The 20,908-nt window shown below is 33.1% G+C and overlaps 1 protein-coding gene across 1 annotated transcript in view; it reads right to left on the reverse strand.

Annotated features, from left to right (window-relative positions):
• Nucleotides 1–4,169: 4,169 nt before the first annotated feature.
• Nucleotides 4,170–20,908, reverse strand: part of LOC139511228 (nose resistant to fluoxetine protein 6-like) — a 31,055-nt gene continuing 14,316 nt past the window's right edge. The window contains exons 8-15 of the mRNA XM_071297808.1: nt 16,991–17,083; nt 16,233–16,398; nt 13,520–13,599; nt 12,486–12,590; nt 10,948–11,074; nt 10,399–10,585; nt 9,239–9,381; nt 4,170–4,368 (exon numbers count right to left, since the gene is read on the reverse strand). Coding sequence (XP_071153909.1) covers nt 4,246–4,368; nt 9,239–9,381; nt 10,399–10,585; nt 10,948–11,074; nt 12,486–12,590; nt 13,520–13,599; nt 16,233–16,398; nt 16,991–17,083 — 1,024 coding nt within the window. The 3' untranslated portion in view covers nt 4,170–4,245. The remainder of the gene's footprint in view (nt 4,369–9,238; nt 9,382–10,398; nt 10,586–10,947; nt 11,075–12,485; nt 12,591–13,519; nt 13,600–16,232; nt 16,399–16,990; nt 17,084–20,908) is intronic.

Consider the following 20,908-nt stretch of genomic DNA (forward strand, 5'->3'; position numbering starts at 1 on the left):
AAAATTTGATCTGAAAGCAGAAAGCTAAAAAATAAGTGTTGTGCATGCAGACCAATCTAATTTAAATACATATCCTGTCTCTAGGCTTTGCTTACAAGGATTTGACAATACTCCAAAATTCCAGCCTTCAAATTTTTGAAACTATTTATCTAACAAAACAAGAGGATCCGAAAAGGTCTTTAAAACAGATGTTTTTAGACATTTGTAAGTGAAGGTTGGACACACAGTATTTCAATCGGATAGCATGCAGGCAAACAATGGATTTTTAAAGCCCAAACATTCATGTGTTCTGCTACTGGAGAATATATTTTTAAATAATTGGTACTAAAATGAAATCAGATTTATGTATTTATTTTTATCATGTACACAATTTTTAGCATCTTAAATTTTTGTTTATAATACATTAAAATGTTAACATGAATCCCCAAAATGTACAAAAGACACACCAAGAACCAGTATCAAAATAAAAGATTTGCCAACAAAAAAACCAACAACACATTGTCCAGATAGCCTGACTTGATATAGGCAAACGTTCTGTGTAGTTAATCTGATTTAAGTGCCCCTTTGTCTATATAGACCATATGATGTTAAGTTGATAAAGGGGGGGATAAATGGTTTAAGCAAAAACTAATCCAGGTTGAACAGGGATGCAGGGCTCAAATGGATAAATCTGAGATTAGAGTTTAACATTCAGTGAAATGATTACGAAAGCTTTGAATAGGATAATTTATAATAGGAAGCAAAAGAAGTGGGCATACATAAGTGGTTTGTATCATATAGGATCTAAGAAAAGATGAGTTTGGTCAATGGATGGAATATTTTTATGTTTTTTACTTCACCGATTTTTTTTTATGTTTTTCATTAAAATACCTTTTATTGTTCACCATATAAAATTCAGAAACTTACCATGAACAAATAAAAAGTAAAATAACAAAAATACCAAACTGATGAAAATTTAAGACTGAAAGTCCCTAATCAAATGGCAAAATCAAAAGCTCCAACACATCAAACGAATGGCTAACAACTGTCATATTCCTGACTTGTTACAGGCATTTTTGTTTGAAGAAAATGGTCGTTTAAACCTGGTTTTCATAGCTAGCTAAATCTCTCACTTGTATAAAAGAGGGACGAAAGATACCAGAGGGACAGTCAAACTCATAAATCGAAAATAAACTGACAATGTGATGGCTTAAAAAAAATACAATATAGAAAAATAAGTGCTAAGCAACCGTAACCCCACCAAATACAAGGGGTGATCTCATGTGCTCTGGGAGGATAATCAGATCCTATACAACACTCGTCTCGTTGCTCATGTTAGTACACACCAAGTTATAAGTCCAATTTGTTACGTCACATTCAGGAAAAGGGAACGGGATTGTAGTAACCACATAAGAAACATATCTGCTCTGAAACAGAGACTCCATAACGGTCATCCAACTCGTGATGGTGTCCGTAATTTGTAATTTTTTGTTTAAAGCTTCCTTGTGAGCAGCAACCCTCTGTCAAAGTAATGATCATAGTCAATACAAGCCCGGGAATATCGTTTCAATTGGGAGATATATACTCCATATGCAGGCGCTGCTGGAATGTTGCTACATAGAAATGGGAAGTTCACGATTAGGAAACTGAAATCATCTAAAGTTTTGTTTGCAAACGACCCTCATTGTCAATTTCTATATGTTAGTCAAGATACGAGGCAGACTTAACTGTATCAAGGATTTGTATAGTAATACTATTACTATACAAATCCCTTGACTGTATCTGTTGTATCCTTTATCTATAGTATGATGGGATAGATGCGTTCAATATTCTGTGGATTCATTATTATTTAGTTTTAAAATGAAATAGAGGGATATTAATGGAGCCCAATCTGAAAAGGATGTATTGTTCATGGAAAGAACATCATCAATATACCTAAATGTTCTTCTTGTTTTTGACAAGCCATCTGAAGGAACTCTGAATTAAAAAACATAAGAAGAGGTCGACAAGGAGAGGCGTACAGTTCGTTCCCATGAAATGCCGAGAAGAGGTCGACAAGGAGAGGCGTACAGTTCGTTCCCATGAAATGCCGACAATTTGTTTGAAAACAATTGCCTCCAAATTCACCAAATATGTTGTCAAAAATTAAGAAACTCCATCAAACTGATCAAATGTTTCTTTAGGAACGAACTGTGCGCCTCTCCTTGCCGATCTCTTCTTATTTTCATATGATTCGGAGTTCTTTTAGACACTTATAAAAAAAAAAGAACAAAGAAGCTATTTATGACTCAATGTACAAAAAAATTAAAATCATATTCAAAAGAGGTTAAAGATACCAAAGGGACATGCAAGTAACAAGAGTACTTTTTTGTAGTGCAAAAGCGTGACTATGCAAATGAAGTAAATATAAAACAAGGGGCCTATGCAAGTCAGAGCACATCTGTATACAAGATATGAATTATTATTTTTTATGGAATTTACTGATATCTGTGATTAATCCAATACTTTATACAGTATACTCTAGATGTGCATTTGTGTGTATGCACACTTTTTTAGTGGACTATGAAAATGAAAATATGATAGATATACTTTTGTTTGTAACATTTGTTCTATATCCTATTTGAACTTGAGTTTAAAATTGGTATTTGTAAGTTCAAATTACTACTAATTTCTCAGCTTTTATGAATTGGCGGATACGATATGTCAGTGTCTCAACTCACTACCGACTTTTTCGCAGTCTTCGATGTTTAGATAACGGCATAAGTCGGATCTGTTATTTTGCAGATTGTTTTGAATTCTTGAATGTAATGTTTTAAGTGAGTGTTAATTCGCACGGTGGGTGGTGCAGGTACAGCTTGAGACGTTTAACCTCTCGACCCTCCAAGTGTCGCTCATTTTCGGGTTAATCGGGATTCCTCTGAATTTTTAAATCTCATTGATTTGTCCCTTTCTAATTAACCTACGAGATTTACGAGATTTGAACATTTGTAAATTACAGTCGACTAAATAACTGTTTACCATTCGTTTGATGTGTTTGAGCTTTTGATTTTGCTATTTGATTAAGGACTCTACGTTTTGAATTTAACTCGGAGTTCGTTATTTTTGTGATTTTCCTTTTTTTTTTTATATATTTCCCGAGAAAGAACTTTCGATTTTGTTCTGTTAAATTTTTTTTTCGTCACTTTTGTTTCTGAAATGTCGCTTTTGTTTTTCAACATTTCTATAAATATTTTGTGTATGATATCAAACAGTTATTGCGCTTGTTAAAATCTCCATTTTTGAAGCAAGCACCTTTTCATATCCATGAAGTGTTAGGATATTTGTTCATTACAGTACAGGTACATGTTATTTCAATTTTTGTTTGACATGAGTATTAAAATTTTATTGAAAATTGATGAAATACAAACTATACAATTTGAACACCTTTTTGTTTACGAAGATTTCTTTTCTGCAATCGAAAAAGATTTTGACATATCTGTATAAAAGTTAGGTGGACAAGAAAAACCTTCAAATTTTCTTTGTCAAATTAATTTTCCTTTCAAATAGTTTTCATTTGAGTGAACAGGTTTATGCTTTTTGCGCTTGTTCAGTATTTAAAGTCTTACAGAAACATGAAAGAATCGCGAATTCAAAGCGTCTTGCGTCAGAATTCATTTCAGGATTTTACATTGATAAAAACAGTACAACTTTCTCCCCAATTTTGAATAAAGAATACATAATTTAACATATGAAAATAACCCTTTATAAATCAGTATGCGACTGAAACGCTTTTTTCTGGATTTAAATCCATCAGGAACATTCAAAGCAAAAAAAATAAAGACCAGGTTATAACTCATTACTTCAGAACGACAGAATCTGATATGAGCCAAATTGAAAGAACTTTCTCTTTCCTTAAAGTGAAAGGTTACGTTTAGATAATACTAAATTATATAAATATATTAAATCTATTTATTAAAATCTGTTCCTTCTGAATATTATAAAAGATATGTTATTTTAAGACCGCAGTACTACTGTTAATCTATCAAATCAACAGCGACCATGGCAGTAAACCAACAACACTATTTGTTTCCTAGAACCATAAAACAGATATTGACACGCACAGAACATGCAGAAGACTGAAGTGAATTTTACTTAACACGTGGGTTAAAATGAATTAATTCAATTTGGGGTTTTCAATACAATAATGCAAATAAACTAGTACAAACTTTAATCAGATCTTAACCATATTTGAATTAATACAAAATTTGATACAAAAGGAAGGTGTATTCATTTCTTCTGGCCTCTCTTGAAGATAACTTTCTCCAGTCCCATCATTGGTGATTCAAATGCAAGCGATACTATTAAAGCAGCAGCATATGAAAGTCCAAGGTTTCCTAGGAAGTCATAAATCTGCCAAAAAAACCAACATAGTTAAAATTTCATAAGATTGATAAACAATACAAAATAACAACTTAATGCGCGGTTCACACATTGCCGATTATTGCTCCCGTTTGAGATCAGACAGCGATACGACACGAAAAGTGAAAAAGTCTGATTAGTATCCTCAATTATCTGGAATGTCCTATTATTGTCTGAACGCAGTCGTTTTAGTTCGTAACAGATTCCTACTGGTCGGGAAGGGTCCGAATAGTTCGGCAAATCACCCCGACACTTAGGTGCGTCCCGTAACATTCGGGGAAACTCAGCCGATTTTGTCTAGTCGGATTACAATCGTGCCTATGTCGTGACAGATTCTGCTGTATCGGATCAATTTCCTAACAATGTTCTGTGTTTTCGGGACGGTGTCCTGTGGAACGGGAATGATCTGGAGAAATTTTTCATTGCTGTTTTTCTGCCGATTGAGTCCAGATTGCATCCAGATCTTGTCGATTGCGAACCGTTTTTGCCGAAACCGTTCCGAAACAGTCCCGTTATTAATTCTAAATTCGTCAATGATACCCACGTCAGAGTCCCGACAATTACAGAATTCAATACGACTGAGACCAGACAAAGCCGTTTGCAATGCGATAGAGCGGACCGTGATAGGATTACGTTCCGACAGTACCTGATCATCCCGAGTATGCCGACAGTTTTCGAACGGATAACTTCCGTCAGCGTCGGTTCACTGTCTTGTCACTATCTGATCTCTGTCGGATTACATTCGGTAGAATCGGGACGCAGTCCTGACAGACTCGGTCGAATTTTACCTGGCGAAAGATACAAATCGGATTAGAAGCGGATTTAGAACGGGATTATCGGGATAAATTCGCTTGGAAACGGTTGAATATCGACGCTTCCTGAACAATATCTGATTGTTGTCGTGATTAAATTATTTTTTTTACAAATTTTAATTAAAGTTTGAATTTCCATCCACGATTCATAGGATCTTGATCAGACTTTTAATAAATTTTAATCGGGAATGGTCCTGTCAAGGACGGCAGTAAAAATCGTGAATGTGTGACCCCAGCTTAATGGAAATGCTATGCATTTTTGATATGAAATAGATAATGTTTCCCGATAATATGGACTGAACATTAGCTAACAACAATGGTAGGAGAGCTGGAAGAGACTTCAGGTAAATTCAAATTTACAAGTAAAAAACAAACTGACTATGTTATTGGAAATATAATAGTCTTTAACACAAAACATTAAAAATAAACAAAGCAAGACGAACCCCATCAAAAACCATATGTGTTATCTTTCTTGTTGCACAAAGCCGGTGCGGTGACAAGTCTTATTCGAGGATGTAACATTTCTGACAAACACTTCTAGTTCAAATGATTTCGAAGAGGCTAATAAAGTACATTATAAAAAGGAGATAGGGGGTTAAGGATCACTCTTACAGAAAAATGGATTAAAACATTATGTTTGGGAGTATTTACAATAACGTTCATTAAAGTATCCTTATAAGTCGAAAGGTACTTAAAGGAAAGTCAAACTCATAAGTGAACTGACAATGATTTGGCAAAAAACCGAAAATCGACATTAAGGTCTATAAGCAAATAAACTCATCATAGATACCAGGACTAAATTTTGTATATACGCCAGACGCGCGTTTCGTCTACAAAAGACTCATCAGTGACGCTCGAATCCAAAATAGTTAAAAAGGCCAAATAAAGTACGAAGTTGAAGAGCATTGAGGACCAAAATTCCTAAAAGTTTTGCCAAATACAGCTAAGGTAATCTATGCCTGATGTAGAAAAGGCCTTAGTATTTCAAAAATTCAAAAAATTTTTAACAGTAAATTTATAAATATAACCATATCAATGATAATTCATGTCAGCACAAAAGTGCTGATTACTGGGCTGGTGATACCCTCGGGGTAATAAATCTCCACCGCAGTCTTCAAAAAGCAAATAGAATACGACATATCAACACGAACTTCACCAAAAACCGGGGATTATCTCATGTGATCCGGAATACGACCCCGGTGCCAAGTCTTTTTCAGAATGTCACATTCGAAAAAAAGCAGACGGGATTATCGTTACAACAATTGAAACATATTCGTCGTCATCTGGTAAACAGATAATTCAGAACAGTCAAACAACTCGTGGTGGCGTCCGTAAACTTTACGAAAGGATGGCTCAAAGTTCCCTTGGAACTCTTTGTTTGAAAAATACCTTGTAAGCAAAAACCTTAATCTAGAAAATCATGATATGAAATGCAAGTTTCAGAATATAGTATCAGCTATTACATATGCAGGTGCTGCTTGAATGTTGCTACACAGAAATGGATTCGTTCTTCAATTCATTAGAGGCTAACATCAATAAGGGTATTATCCTTTAACTTCATGTTCCGCTATATACAAGTATATGGTATTTTTTCACGAAGTAATTCCAAATTTTGTGACTATCTTGAACACATCGATCTCACCGAACTTGATATACAGGATATAATAGATATAGTTTGGATCTGCTTCATACTTGAATAAGATCTAGAAATGTTTACAACAAAAGAGAGACTTCCGTTTCCCAATGGCGAACTTGCCATTTCTATGAAGAAACATTCCAAATGCACCTTTATTTGGAGTATATTTCTCCCAATTGATATCATATTTAAGCTTGCATTTCCCATCATGATTTAATTGAGATAGGATTGCTGCATTCAAAGAAGAAGCCATTGAATCTAGAGTTCTAAGTAATGAAGATGAAATAATCCCTACGTAAATTCTACGGACGCCATCATGAGCTGGTTGACCATTATGAAATATCTTTTTCACAGATGCCGTCGGATATGTTCCAATTGGTGTAACGACAATCCCGTCTTCTCTTTCTCGAATAAAAAAATACGAATTAGACATATGTTTCTTAAGGTCCGTGTTACTTAATAGGCTTTGGTTTCGTTATTGGTTTTTTGTGTGTACTGTATGCCTATTTTTTTTTTTGTGATGTCAATGTCAATAAAATTGAAAATGGAAATGGGGAATGTGTCAAAGAGACAACAACCCGACCACAGAAAAAACAACAGCAAAACAGTTTGTTTTTCCATTATGAGTTTGAATATATTCATAATTAGGTATTTTTGCTTCTGGCATTTTTTTTTTTTTAGACTGATGAGTTAGAATATCTCTTTGGTATCTTTCGCTTCTCTTTTTGATGCAACTCAAGATATAAGGCGGACTTTACTTCGTTTGTAACTGTTTACTATGTTTGTTTTATAGGTTAATTGCTGTTTTTGTTTTACATAAATCAGTCATTTAGTTTTCTCGTTTGAATTGTTTTACGTTTTTATTTCGGAGCCTTTTATAGGTTGCTATACGATATGGGTTTTGCTCATAATTGACGACCGTATGGCAAACTATAGTTGTAAATCTTCAACGTAATTTGGTCTCTGATGGAGAGTTGTCTTATTGGCAATTATACCACATCTCCACATTTGATTTACATACTTTTTTAAAAAGTTTTCCTTAGAAGTTCACGTATGAAGTCTACTTCAAATGAATGAATGAACACATTTGCAAGAAAAGGAGCTTAAATGGTTCCCATGAGAATGTCGATTATTTGTTAAAAAATACATCCTCCGAATGCAATGAATATGTGATCAAAAGATAAATCAAGCATCTAGAGAAACACACGTAATTTTTGTTAGACATCGGGAACAAACGTGTGTCAACATTTAGAAATAACTGACCAGTGGTCTATTTGCTAAAAGAGGGGTGAAAAATACCAGAGGGACAGTCAAACTCATAGATTAAAAATAAACTGACAACGCCATGGCTAAAAGTGAAAAAGACAAACAGACAGTTAAGCCTGTCAATTGATATTTTATCGTGTGTTTTTCTATGTTGTGATGTTATGCTATTGTTTCAGAAAAAGGGAGAAGGTTTGGTACCATTAAAACGTTTAATCCCGCTGCAAATGTTTGCACCTGATGTACAGTAGTTGTCGTTTGTTTATGTAATTTATACGTGTTTCTCGTTTCTCGTTTTTTATAAAGATTAAATGGTTGGTTTTCCCGTTTGAATGGTTTTACACTAGTAATTTTGGGGCCCTTTATAGCTTGTTGTTCGGTGTGAGCCAAGGCTCCATTTTGAAGGCCGTACATTGACCTATAATGGTTTACTTTTATAAATTGTTATTTAGATGGAGAGTTGTCTCATTGGCACTCACACCACATCTTCCTATATCTAAGTAATAGTACACATGACACAACATAGAAAACTTAAGACAAAGCAACACGAACCACACCATCAACTGGTGGTGATCTCGGGTGCTCCAGAAGGGTAAGCAGATTCTGCTCCACATGTGGAACTCGTTGTGTTGCTCATGTTATTACAAACCCGGTAAATAGTCTGATTCGGTAGGTCACATCCATGAAAAAGGAAGGGGATTGAAGTTACGACGTAAGGAACATATCCGATATCATGTAATACTTGTATGAAAAAGGAAGGGGATTGTAGTTACGACTTAAGGAACATATCCGATATCGTGTAATACTTGTATGGAAAAGGAAGGAGATTGTAGTTACGACGTACGGAACATATCCAATATCATGTAATACTTGTATGGAAAAGGAAGGGGATTGTAGTTACGACGTAAGGAACATTTCCGATATCATATAATACTTGTATGAATAAGGAAGGGGGTTGTAGTTAAGACGTAATGAACATATCCAATATCATGTAATACTTGTATGGAAAAGGAAGGTGATTGTAGTTACGACGTAAGGAACATATCCGATATCATGTAATACTTGTGTGAATCAGGAAGGAGGAAGGGAATTATAGTTACGACGTAAGGAACATATCCGATATCATATAATACTTGTATGCCTAACTTACCATTTGATGATCATCCACATATACCATTTGTTTCCGTGTATACACATAGTATTGTATTATAACTGGATGGATCAGGTATGCAGAGTAAGTCAGTCTACTCAATGGTACAAATCCTTTCCAGGACAAAATTGTGTTGATAAATCCTAGTATAGGTATTGATAACAGTAGTTATAATATGCATTGATAACTTACTCAAATATACATTAAAAACAAATGATAACTTGTGAGGAAAAGTTTCATAGGTATTAAATAATTAAAATAAATATTGATAACTTTCATATTTTTTTAATGTGGTGTTTCATTTCTGATATATTTATCTGCTCTACATGATAGTGTTACACAAATGTGTAAGAATATTTAAAGTAAATCAAGCAATACACCTTATTGTATACAAAATTTCCTGTTTTTTTTTATTATAATTTTACAAAAATGCATATTATTAGAAAAAGCGCTTATTACCTAAGACGAAGGTAAATTCGTCAAAAGATTACATTTAGCAGTACTTTTTACTGCAATACATTTTTCTGTATGTCATTTCTAAAATAACTGAAATCTGCTTAAATGTTTCATTTCTCATTTCTCATTACAACCTTTTATGTATATATTACATTCCTCTATAAGTAAAATTTATGGAATAAACCTATATTATATGGTATAACCCCTCTTTTATAGATTAAAATAGATCTTATAATCAAGGAAAGCTGATAACGCGTTTTCGACTTTATCTAATACTATTTTTTGTCTTTTCGATGTTCGCAAATTCATGAAGCAAATGACCGATTTCTAGAATGCATTAGGGATTATACTGTTTGCAATTTCTTGAACACAAATTTCGCTATCGTTTTCGAATGAACTTTACATGCATTATTATATCACAAAATACTCTAGATCTAACCCATTTTTTATCAACGGACTTATTTACTTTGTAATCATATTCAATGATATTGACTGCATCAGGCCGAATAACGTATGTGTTTGCAGCTTCACGTATCTATGATGAGTTTATTTATACAGAATGTTAGGTTTGGCATGTTTAAACACCACAAGTAGTTGTTTTGATCTGTCTATGATTCAGTGAACACATCGATCCAAAAACCTTGATTTGCTATTATTTTTTTGTTTAGTGTTTCAGATTGAATTCTAAGAGATATTCATGTCACCTCCGTTTCCAGTAGCACAGGCAAATATAACCCAACAAACAGCGGCACCCCAAGCAGTTTTATGTACAGCATTATATAAAGAAGCCACCTCTGTTGAAAATGGTTTTCCATTGTAGTGGTCGTATACTCCATACAATACTGAAGAGGCCACTGCAGTGAACACTCCCCACAAAAGTAGGTTAACAAACTGTAATAGAAGAAATTTATTTCGGTAACTGTTTTTTAAATTTAATTATGCGTCTAATTCGTTTATTGATACATGAAATGTGGTGGGTTATGCAATTATATATTGATTTAAGTATTCAGAAGTAAATTTCAAAAATATGCTGAAAATGATCAAATACATGCTGTTTAACATTTAATACTTTGGATACATTTATATCAATAAATTGACATTATTTTCCCGCTTAGTATAATAAAATTCTAATTTTCTTTTGAAGAATTATTATAAAACATGGACGGGGATCTCCTGTTGCAGATCAAGAGAACTTTATCATAGTAACTTTAAATGCAATTGCATGATGATGAAGGCATATACAAATAAGATACCTTATTAATTTTGAATGTACACTTAATTTTATACAAGATATAACCAGTGTATATTCCGACCAGGTATGGACCCATCCTAGTATATGGTTTAATATAGTAGTTGTTAAAGTAGTCCATTGCATTCTTGCTGAAATAAACAGAACAGAAGTTTTAATTAACCAATATGGTAATTGATTTGGGGCACTAAAAATCATAGTGGCCTCTTTAGATTTTAAATGATTGGTACAGATTTTTCTGGTAAACTTTTATATTTATATATAAACATGCAAATATATTTTCAATTGTTATTTCTATTAAAATATAGATATTGGCTTTTGAATTAGTCAAACAAAATAGATATTCGCGATTCTTTTTATTTGCTAGAAATATTTATAGCAAACTATCTCATAAAATCTATGTTATATTCAATAGAATTTAGCAGTACCATGAGTACCTGTTAGTTAAAATCGGTGACATTGACATTATCTATTTTAATAGTGTTATATAACGTAAACAACCGATCTGTCATTTGTAAGATACATTAAATCAGATGTGTGTTAAATAAAAAGATCCTTAAAGATATTTGTTGCAAATATGATATCTTTTATATTTGAAATACACATAGATGAATATCTTTTTTGTTTAAAAAAAGTTTGTTATTCATATTATGACTTATTTATATTCTAGACAATAATTTCATGATGATCATTCACAATCGCTGTTCTATATACATACACACAATAAAATAATTCCGCGGATAGGTGAAATATTATAACTTAATTCCATGTACACTTGAACATAGATATATGTTAATTAATTATAATAAGATTTTTTTCCCTCATTTGCTCTTCCCCTGACAAATGAGAGTGTAAAAATCGGAGCCCCCTCAGTTGCTTCCTTGGGTGACTTAGGGTTGATGTAACAGGTGAAGAAAATAAAGATATATATATGTTTATTTTTTTATTTTTTTTAACTAAACAAGAATGTGTCCCGAGTACACGAATGCCGCATCCGCACTATCGTTTTCTATGTTCAGTGAACCGTGAAAATTGGGGACAAATCTCTTATTTGGCATTAAAGTTAGAAAGATCATATCATAGGGAACATGTTTACAAAGTTTCAAGTTGATTGTACTTCCAAATTCATCAAAAACTACCTCGACCAAAAACTTTAACATGAAGCGGGACAAACGGACGAACGGACGCACAGATCAGAAAACATAATGCCCATAAATGGGGCATAAAAATATAATAAGTGAAAGACGGATAGTCAACGCTGTTTTGAAGAAAGGAAAAATATAATACATAGATAGAACACTAAAGACTGAACAATGTGATTGGCTATTAAAGTCATGTTTTCCGACTGAACAATGTGATTGGCTATTAAAGTCATGTTTTCCGAAAATGCAACGACTCTTTAGTCCGTCGTCGTGGCATGTAAAATGTAGAAATTTGGGGACAAGTCTTACACTATTGTGTCCCTCAGATATAATATGCTTTAGTGATTTTTGTGATATAGCAGCTGTACCCACACTTATTGTAAAATTATTTTCTACTTACTCAAAAGTAGATAATCCAAGGTCATAGTGTGTAGAAATAATTCCTGTAGCTATCGTTGTACCTCCTAGGAACATGGCTGTTACAATAGTACCTGCTACTTTGTTACTGAAATTGTATTTAGAATCCTTACTTCAAAGTTCAAACGTTTTGTATGTAAATTATGTACAAATCACAAACATACAAATATCATCTGCAATTTTGATTTAAGGCTTATCAAAAAAATAATGCATGCGGTGTAACTGTCTGGAAAAGAGCTAGGCAGATAAGATTTGTCCAAAATAGTTTTCAATAAGTGACGTTCAAAACATGACCCCTTTTTTTATATTGAAAACCTCTTTCTTTCAATGTAGCATATCATTATGAAACAAATAAAATACCCTTTTTCAGTAGAGAAAAGTAAAAAAACAAAAATACCGAACTCCCGAGAAAAATACTAGACGGAAAGTCCCTAAGAAAATATCAAAACGCTCAAGCACATCAAACGAATGAATAACAACTGTCATATTTCTGACTTGTTACAGGCATTTTCTTCTGTAGAAAATGGTGGATTACACCTGGATTTAGAGCTAGCTAAACCTTTCACTTGTATGACAGTCACACACACACTTCCATTTTATTGACATCGATATGTGAACAAAATAAACAGACGTAATAGGTAAAAATGTCAAAATAGGGGTACTGCAGTCAACATTATGTTATCATCTTAATCATTATAAAACAAAGAAATATGTCAACAAAGAAAAACAATAAGACATGTAGAAGGCATATATAAACATATTTACTGAAAATGAAAAAAATGCAATACACATTGGCAATACAAACAAGGAGGGATACCTGGTTTTTCGATACGTAAGGGTTCCTTTGTGTTTCAGTATACCTTTACCCCCCCCACACACACACACTAACAAAAGTTCAATATGTTCTCTTAAGCATTACTTATTTCAACTGAACGAAAACACTTTAAATTAAGTTAGAACTAGCTAAGTAGATTTTCAGAATATTGATAAACATTTTACTTAGTATACATTACTTACAAATAAAGCGGAAGAAGAAGAATAGGACTGATGACATAAAACTGCATGTCATTGGCTAAATACCAGGCCCAAGCAAAGCACTGAAATAAAAACAAACAATTGAACGCCCAAAATGAAAATGTCTATGTCATTTGGTCTCTGGTGAAGAACTGTACCATTGGCAATCATCATTATTTTTATAGTTATACAAGACCTGAGCACAACACTGAAATATTTATACAAAACTCCATATCATGTGTCTGATAGGAGCTCAAGCAAAAAAAAAAATAAATAAAATAAATACAACAATAACAAAAATACAACAAAAAAACAAAACAAAACAGAAATAAATACACAAAACTGCAGATACCGGACACTGACAAAGATAGTCAAACATAAACTATTAATCAAGGTACAATAAGTACAAACACAAAACATTATTGCGAACCCAATGCCACTTTTCCACAGATTTACCTGCAAGTTACCTGTCGATTTAATTTTTTGTAAGTTCTATTGTCCCATCTAACAAATACAATAGCTATTCTTCTCTGTGTAGTTTATTCACTGGGACTTTTAAATTTCTTCTAGGAGAAATCTATCACTCACTGATTAATTTACCTTAACAAAAAATTTAACTGTCAATGATGAAAATACATAATACCAATACTAGATAAGGACTCACAAAACTGCATGTTGTGTTGCATTTATTCAATATCAATAATACATTTTTAATGTGTTCAATATCAACACTGATTCAAAAAATTAGAAGTTGATTTCTGGTCAAATATTCTATATTTTACCTATTAGAATTTGCTTTCATTGTGTGTTTGATAAATGTATTCTATAAATGAACAACAACAAAAACAAGTAAATTAATTGGAACAATACTAAAAAAATGTCAGAAATAAACTTTTTATTATTGTATCAGATTTTATATTAAACAGATTGAAAATATATTAATGATATATTGAATAAATGCAATATCGCATACAGTTTATTTGAGTTTATAGAAGTATTTAAATAAAAAAGGAGATAATTTTCGGTCAGGTAAATTAATCAATGAGTGCTATATTTCTCCTAGAAGAAATTTAAAGTTCCCAGGGAATAAACTACACAGAGAACAATATCTATAATAATTGTATTTGTTAGATGGGACAATAGAACTTACAAAAATTTAAATCCACAGGTAACTTGCAGATGAATATGTGGAAAAGTATCATTGGGTTCGCAATAAATATCGATACAAAGCTCATGCAAATCCCTGAAATAACTTCCAAAATATTAAAGTACATGCTGAATATTGAAGATGATATCAATACTCAAATCAAAGTATTGGTACCAGGACCAAAGGTAACAATCAAATGAATATTATTGACCATAGACAATATTTCAATAACAGTCTAACACAAAACACTGAACTAAGTATAAATGCACAAAAATCAGATATACGTCACTGCTTGTTATGTCCTGTGCTGTCTGTCGTTGGTGGAAGATTTTCGTTGATGTTCTGCGGTTTGCATGTTGTGTGGACTATAATATTATTTGTTTGTGCGTGTTGAGTTAACTTGCGTGTTTTGGTGCTGTATTTCTGTCACCTAGTGTTGTCATTTTAGCTAAAAAAAAATAACATTGCCGTATAAGCGGGATGTTTGGTTAACCATAAAACCAGGTTCAACCCACTGGTTTTTTTCTAAAAATATCCTGTACCAAGTCAGAAGTACGGCAATTGTTATCAACTAGTTCGTTTCTAAGTATGTCGGCGTTTCTTTTTTGTTGCACCTCCGCGTTCCTGTTGTTCCTTAGTTTTCCTCTTATAGTTGATGTGTTTTCCTGGCTTTAAGGCTGTAACCCGGATTTGTTTTCTCTCAATCTATGTATGACTATTGAGCAGTCGTTTACTACTGTTGCTTTTATTTTTAGTTACCCGATTAAAACAATAATTTTCTACATATTGGAATCAAAATCAAAACTCTGATAAAGACAATGTCAAACAAAACCAAAGTATTGCTACTAGACATCTACGTAAAAACCGATTAAAACATCAATTTGCTATATAAAGGTATAACGCAAGAAAAATTAAAACAAATATCTAGAATTATTAAAAGCAAGCTTTGAAAATATAGCTTCAGAATTGATTTTTTATTTTTATTTTATTTGCATTAAAAATCTTTTAATTTCGTTAAAAGAGATATTACATAGATTAAGGAAAATAATTTCAATATCCATGACACATGTTTTTCTACCTAGTAACACGGCACCAATAGTGTGCGTGACTAGTCCAGAATATAAAATACCCCCTATAAAGTCGATTTCAAAACATACCCTTTGATTGCGATTTTTGACATTTGTATCAGTAAATAATGTCGATTACTATTCCATTCTCACTAATAAACTTTCATATTGTATTTCCAGTTTACTATTGCAATAACAATTCCTGAAACTGTTTTTGAAAAGCGCCACGCTATCCTATGACAAGCTAATATTACTACTTCGATTGTCGATAGGAATGTGCTCATGGATTTTATCATACTGAGTTATTTTGTTGTCTATTTTACCAGAATTGAACATCAGTAAAATAATGTTGCCTTAATTTATACCTGGACTTTTTTGGGGTATAAATAGAACATCGATATTCTTTCTTCTTATTGAAAACGTTTTTACTATATTTGCAATGTTAACGATTGAGTTGTATGCGAAATCAAGTTAAAGGAATACAATTCGGAAAAAAACATACCTGGTCCGTTATAGGCCGGAAATTTTGTATATAGAGTAGATTGTACCACCATGTATCCTCACAGTAATTATTTTCTAATCCATTCTTTTTCCATATAGGACCACTTCCAAGGTACGGAAACAAAGCTATATAGACCATCATAACCAGCATATATGGTGGTGTTAGCCTACAACATTACATTACATCATTAAAACAATACGTGAGACCCCAGTCAACCAATTCATAATGACATTCGTAAAATTTTTAAAAGGATGGCTTTGACATAAACATTTGGAACCCTTTGTTCAATAGCTTACTGATTATCAGCCGAGTAATTAGCACGTTTCACTTTGTGCTCTTTGGTGATAGATAAATAAATTGAAAAATCGTGTAGCTGTACTCACAGTGATGTCCTTGCATTGTTTTAAAAGTTGTGCTGTATTTTTTATTTTTTTATCTCAAGTCAACACGAATACTTGAGTATATACTAGAAGTCTTTTAGAGCAATTTTAATTCTTCTGTCCTGTAATTTTGTAGCCTGGCACTAAAGTTTTGAATCATATCCATATGCTTCAGTGTATAAGGATGTCATGGAGCTCGATGGCTCAAAATGTGTTCCTTCATATATAAGGTCTTATATAACGGAACATAATTGTCAATATTTGCAAACAATCTTACTTACAACAGCGAAATTGTTAATTTTCAGATTTCATGTGAGTATTTTCTAATGTACATTACAAAAGAAATGATTAAACAAAGTTATTACAAACTATACATACCTCCAAAATCTATGAAAATAGAACATAAACCAGTTCAGTTTTCCCTTTTGTTTCTTCAATTGTTTTAATACGAGGTAAGTTAATAAACATCCACTGTAACAAAAGTATGGATTTGATAATATAATAGATAATTTAGATTTTTTAGCTTATTAAAACAACTAAATATATATCTAGATGAGAGATGCTATGTGCATCCTCGTTTGAGTTGGTATTTCTTGTTGACATTTGTGTGTAGGAGTTTTAGGTCCACCACCACTTTGGCGAAGTTTATCTGAAAAGTTATTTTCGCAAGTAAAACATACATCGTGAGTCTAAAATACAATACCTTACCATGTAATTGGAATTTCCATAATTGTTAATTTCAGTTATAGGGGGCGATTAAATGAATAGAGAAACAATGTAAAGAAAAGAAATGTGGGAACACTAACATTATGATAACTTGTACTTTCAACGTTAACCCATGTCAATATTCGAATACAGAAAAGTGAAGTTAAAATTGAATTCAACCCAACATTGCTGTTTTAAATCAGTGTATTTCCTTTCCTCAATTTATTTTCATGCAATTGTTGTGGGATTAGTTTCCATCTTATAATAATCTTGATAGCAAATTTACAAATAGCCACAGACACCTCAACATTCAAAATGCCCATGAATGATTTGCTAATATAACTGTTACATACCTTAATGAGAAGAATGTATCCACAGACACCTCAGCATTTAAAATACCCCTGAATGATTGGCTACTATAACTGTTACATACCTTAATGAGAAGAATGTATCCACAGACACCTCAGCATTTAAAATGCCCATGAATGATTGGCTACTATAACTGTTACATACCTTAATGAGAAGAATGTATCCACAGACACCTCAGCATTTAAAATGCCCATGAATGATTGGCTACTATAACTGTTACATACCTGAATGAGAAGAATGTATCCACAGACACCTCAGCATTTAAAATGCCCATGAATGGTTGGCTACTATAACTGTTACATACCTTAATGAGAAGAATGTATCCACAGACACCTCAGCATTTAAAATACCCATGAATGGTTGGCTACTATAACTGTTACATACCTTAATGAGAAGAATGTATCCACAGACACCTCAGCATTTAAAATGCCCCTGAATGATTGGCTACTATAACAGTTACTTACCTTAATGAGAAGAATGTATCCACAGACACCTCAGCATTTAAAATACTCATAAATGATTGGCTACTATAACAGTTACTTACCTTAATGAGAAGAATGTATCCACAGACACCTCAGCATTTAAAATACTCATAAATGATTGGCTACTATAACAGTTACTTACCTTAATGAGAAGAATGTATCCACAGACACCTCAGCATTTAAAATACCCCTGAATGATTGGCTACTATAACTGTTACATACCTTAATGAGAAGAATGTATCCACAGACACCTCAGCATTTAAAATACTCATAAATGATTGGCTACTATAACAGTTACTTACCTTAATGAGAAGAATGTATCCACAGACACCTCAGCATTTAAAATGCCCCTGAATGATTGGCTACTATAACAGTTACTTACCTTAATGAGAAGAATGTATCCACAGACACCTCAGCATTTAAAATGCCCATGAATGATTGGCTACTATAACTGTTACATACCTTAATGAGAAGAATGTATCCACAGACACCTCAGCATTTAAAATGCCCCTGAATGATTGGCTACTATAACTGTTACATACCTTAATGAGAAGAATGTATCCACAGACACCTCAGCATTTAAAATGCCCATGAATGATTGGCTACTATAACTGTTACATACCTTAATGAGAAGAATGTATCCACAGACACCTCAGCATTTAAAATACCCCTGAATGATTGGCTACTATAACTGTTACATACCTTAATGAGAAGAATGTATCCACAGACACCTCAGCATTTAAAATACTAGTACCCCTGAATGATTGGCTACTATAACAGTTACTTACCTTAATGAGAAGAATGTATCCACAGACACCTCAGCATTTAAAATGCCCATGAATGATTGGCTACTATAACTGTTACATACCTTAATGAGAAAAATGTATCCACAGACACTTCAGCATTTAAAATGCCCCTGAATGATTGGCTACTATAACTGTTACATACCTTAATGAGAAGAATGTATCCACAGACACTTCAGCATTTAAAATGCCCATGAATGATTGGCTACTATAACTGTTACATACCTTAATGAGAAGAATGTATCCACAGACACCTCAGCATTTAAAATGCCCATGAATGATTGGCTACTATAACTGTTACATACCTTAATGAGAAGAATGTATCCACAGACACTTCAGCATTTAAAATGCCCATGAATGATTGGCTACTATAACTGTTACATACCTTAATGAGAAGAATGTATCCACAGACACCTCAGCATTTAAAATGCCCATGAATGATTGGCTACTATAACTGTTACATACCTTAATGAGAAAAATGTATCCACAGACACTTCAGCATTTAAAATGCCCCTGAATGATTGGCTACTATAACTGTTACATACCTTAATGAGAAGAATGTATCCACAGACACCTCAGCATTTAAAATACTCATAAATGATTGGCTACTATAACTGTTACATACCTTAATGAGAAGAATGTATCCACAGACACCTCAGCATTTAAAATGCCCATGAATGATTGGCTACTATAACTGTTACATACCTTAATGAGAAGAATGTATCCACAGACACCTCAGCATTTAAAATGCCCATGAATGGTTGGCTACTATAACTGTTACATACCTTAATGAGAAGAATGTATCCACAGACACCTCAGCATTTAAAATGCCCATAAATGATTGGCTACTATAACTGTTACATACCTTAATGAGAAGAATGTATCCACAGACACCACAGCATTTAAAATGCCCATAAATGATTGGCTACTATAACTGTTACATACCTTAATGAGAAGAATGTATCCACAGACACCTCAGCATTTAAAATGCCCATGAATGATTGGCTACTATAACTGTTACATACCTTAATGAGAAGAATGTATCCACAGACACCTCAGCATTTAAAATACTCATAAATGATTGGCTACTATAACTGTTACATACCTGAATGAGAAGAATGTATCCACAGACACTTCAACATTTAAAATGCCCATAAATGATTGGCTACTATAACTGTTACATACCTTAATGAGAAGAATGTAGCCACAGACACTTCAGCATTTAAAATGCCCATGAATGGTTGGCTACTATAACTGTTACATACCTTAATGAGAAGAATGTATCCACAGACACCTCAGCATTTAAAATGCCCATGAATGATTGGCTACTATAACTGTTACATACCTTAATGAGAAGAATGTATCCACAGACACCTCAGCATTTAAAATACTCATAAATGATTGGCTACTATAACTGTTACATACCTTAATGAGAAGAATGTATCCACAGACACTTCAGCATTTAAAATGCCCCTGAATGATTGGCTACTATAACTGTTACATACCTTAATGAGAAGAATGTATCCACAGACACCTCAGCATTTAAAATGCCCATGAATGATTGGCTACTATAACTGTTACATACCTTAATGAGAAGAATGTATCCACAGACACCTCAGCATTTAAAATACCCCTGAATGATTGGCTACTATAACTGTTACATACCTTAATGAGAAGAATGTATCCACAGACACCTCAGCATTTAAAATACCCCTGAATGATTGGCTACTATAACTGTTACATACCTTAATGAGAAGAATGTATCCACAGACACCTCAGCATTTAAAATACCCATGAATGATTGGCTACTATAACTGTTACATACCTTAATGAGAAGAATGTATCCACAGACACCTCAGCATTTAAAATGCCCATGAATGATTGGCTACTATAACTGTTACATACCTTAATGAGAAGAATGTATCCACAGACACCTC

The sequence above is a fragment of the Mytilus edulis genome, chromosome 2 (assembly GCF_963676685.1).
Source record: "Mytilus edulis chromosome 2, xbMytEdul2.2, whole genome shotgun sequence".
In the NCBI taxonomy this organism is placed as follows: Eukaryota; Metazoa; Mollusca; class Bivalvia; order Mytilida; family Mytilidae; genus Mytilus; species Mytilus edulis.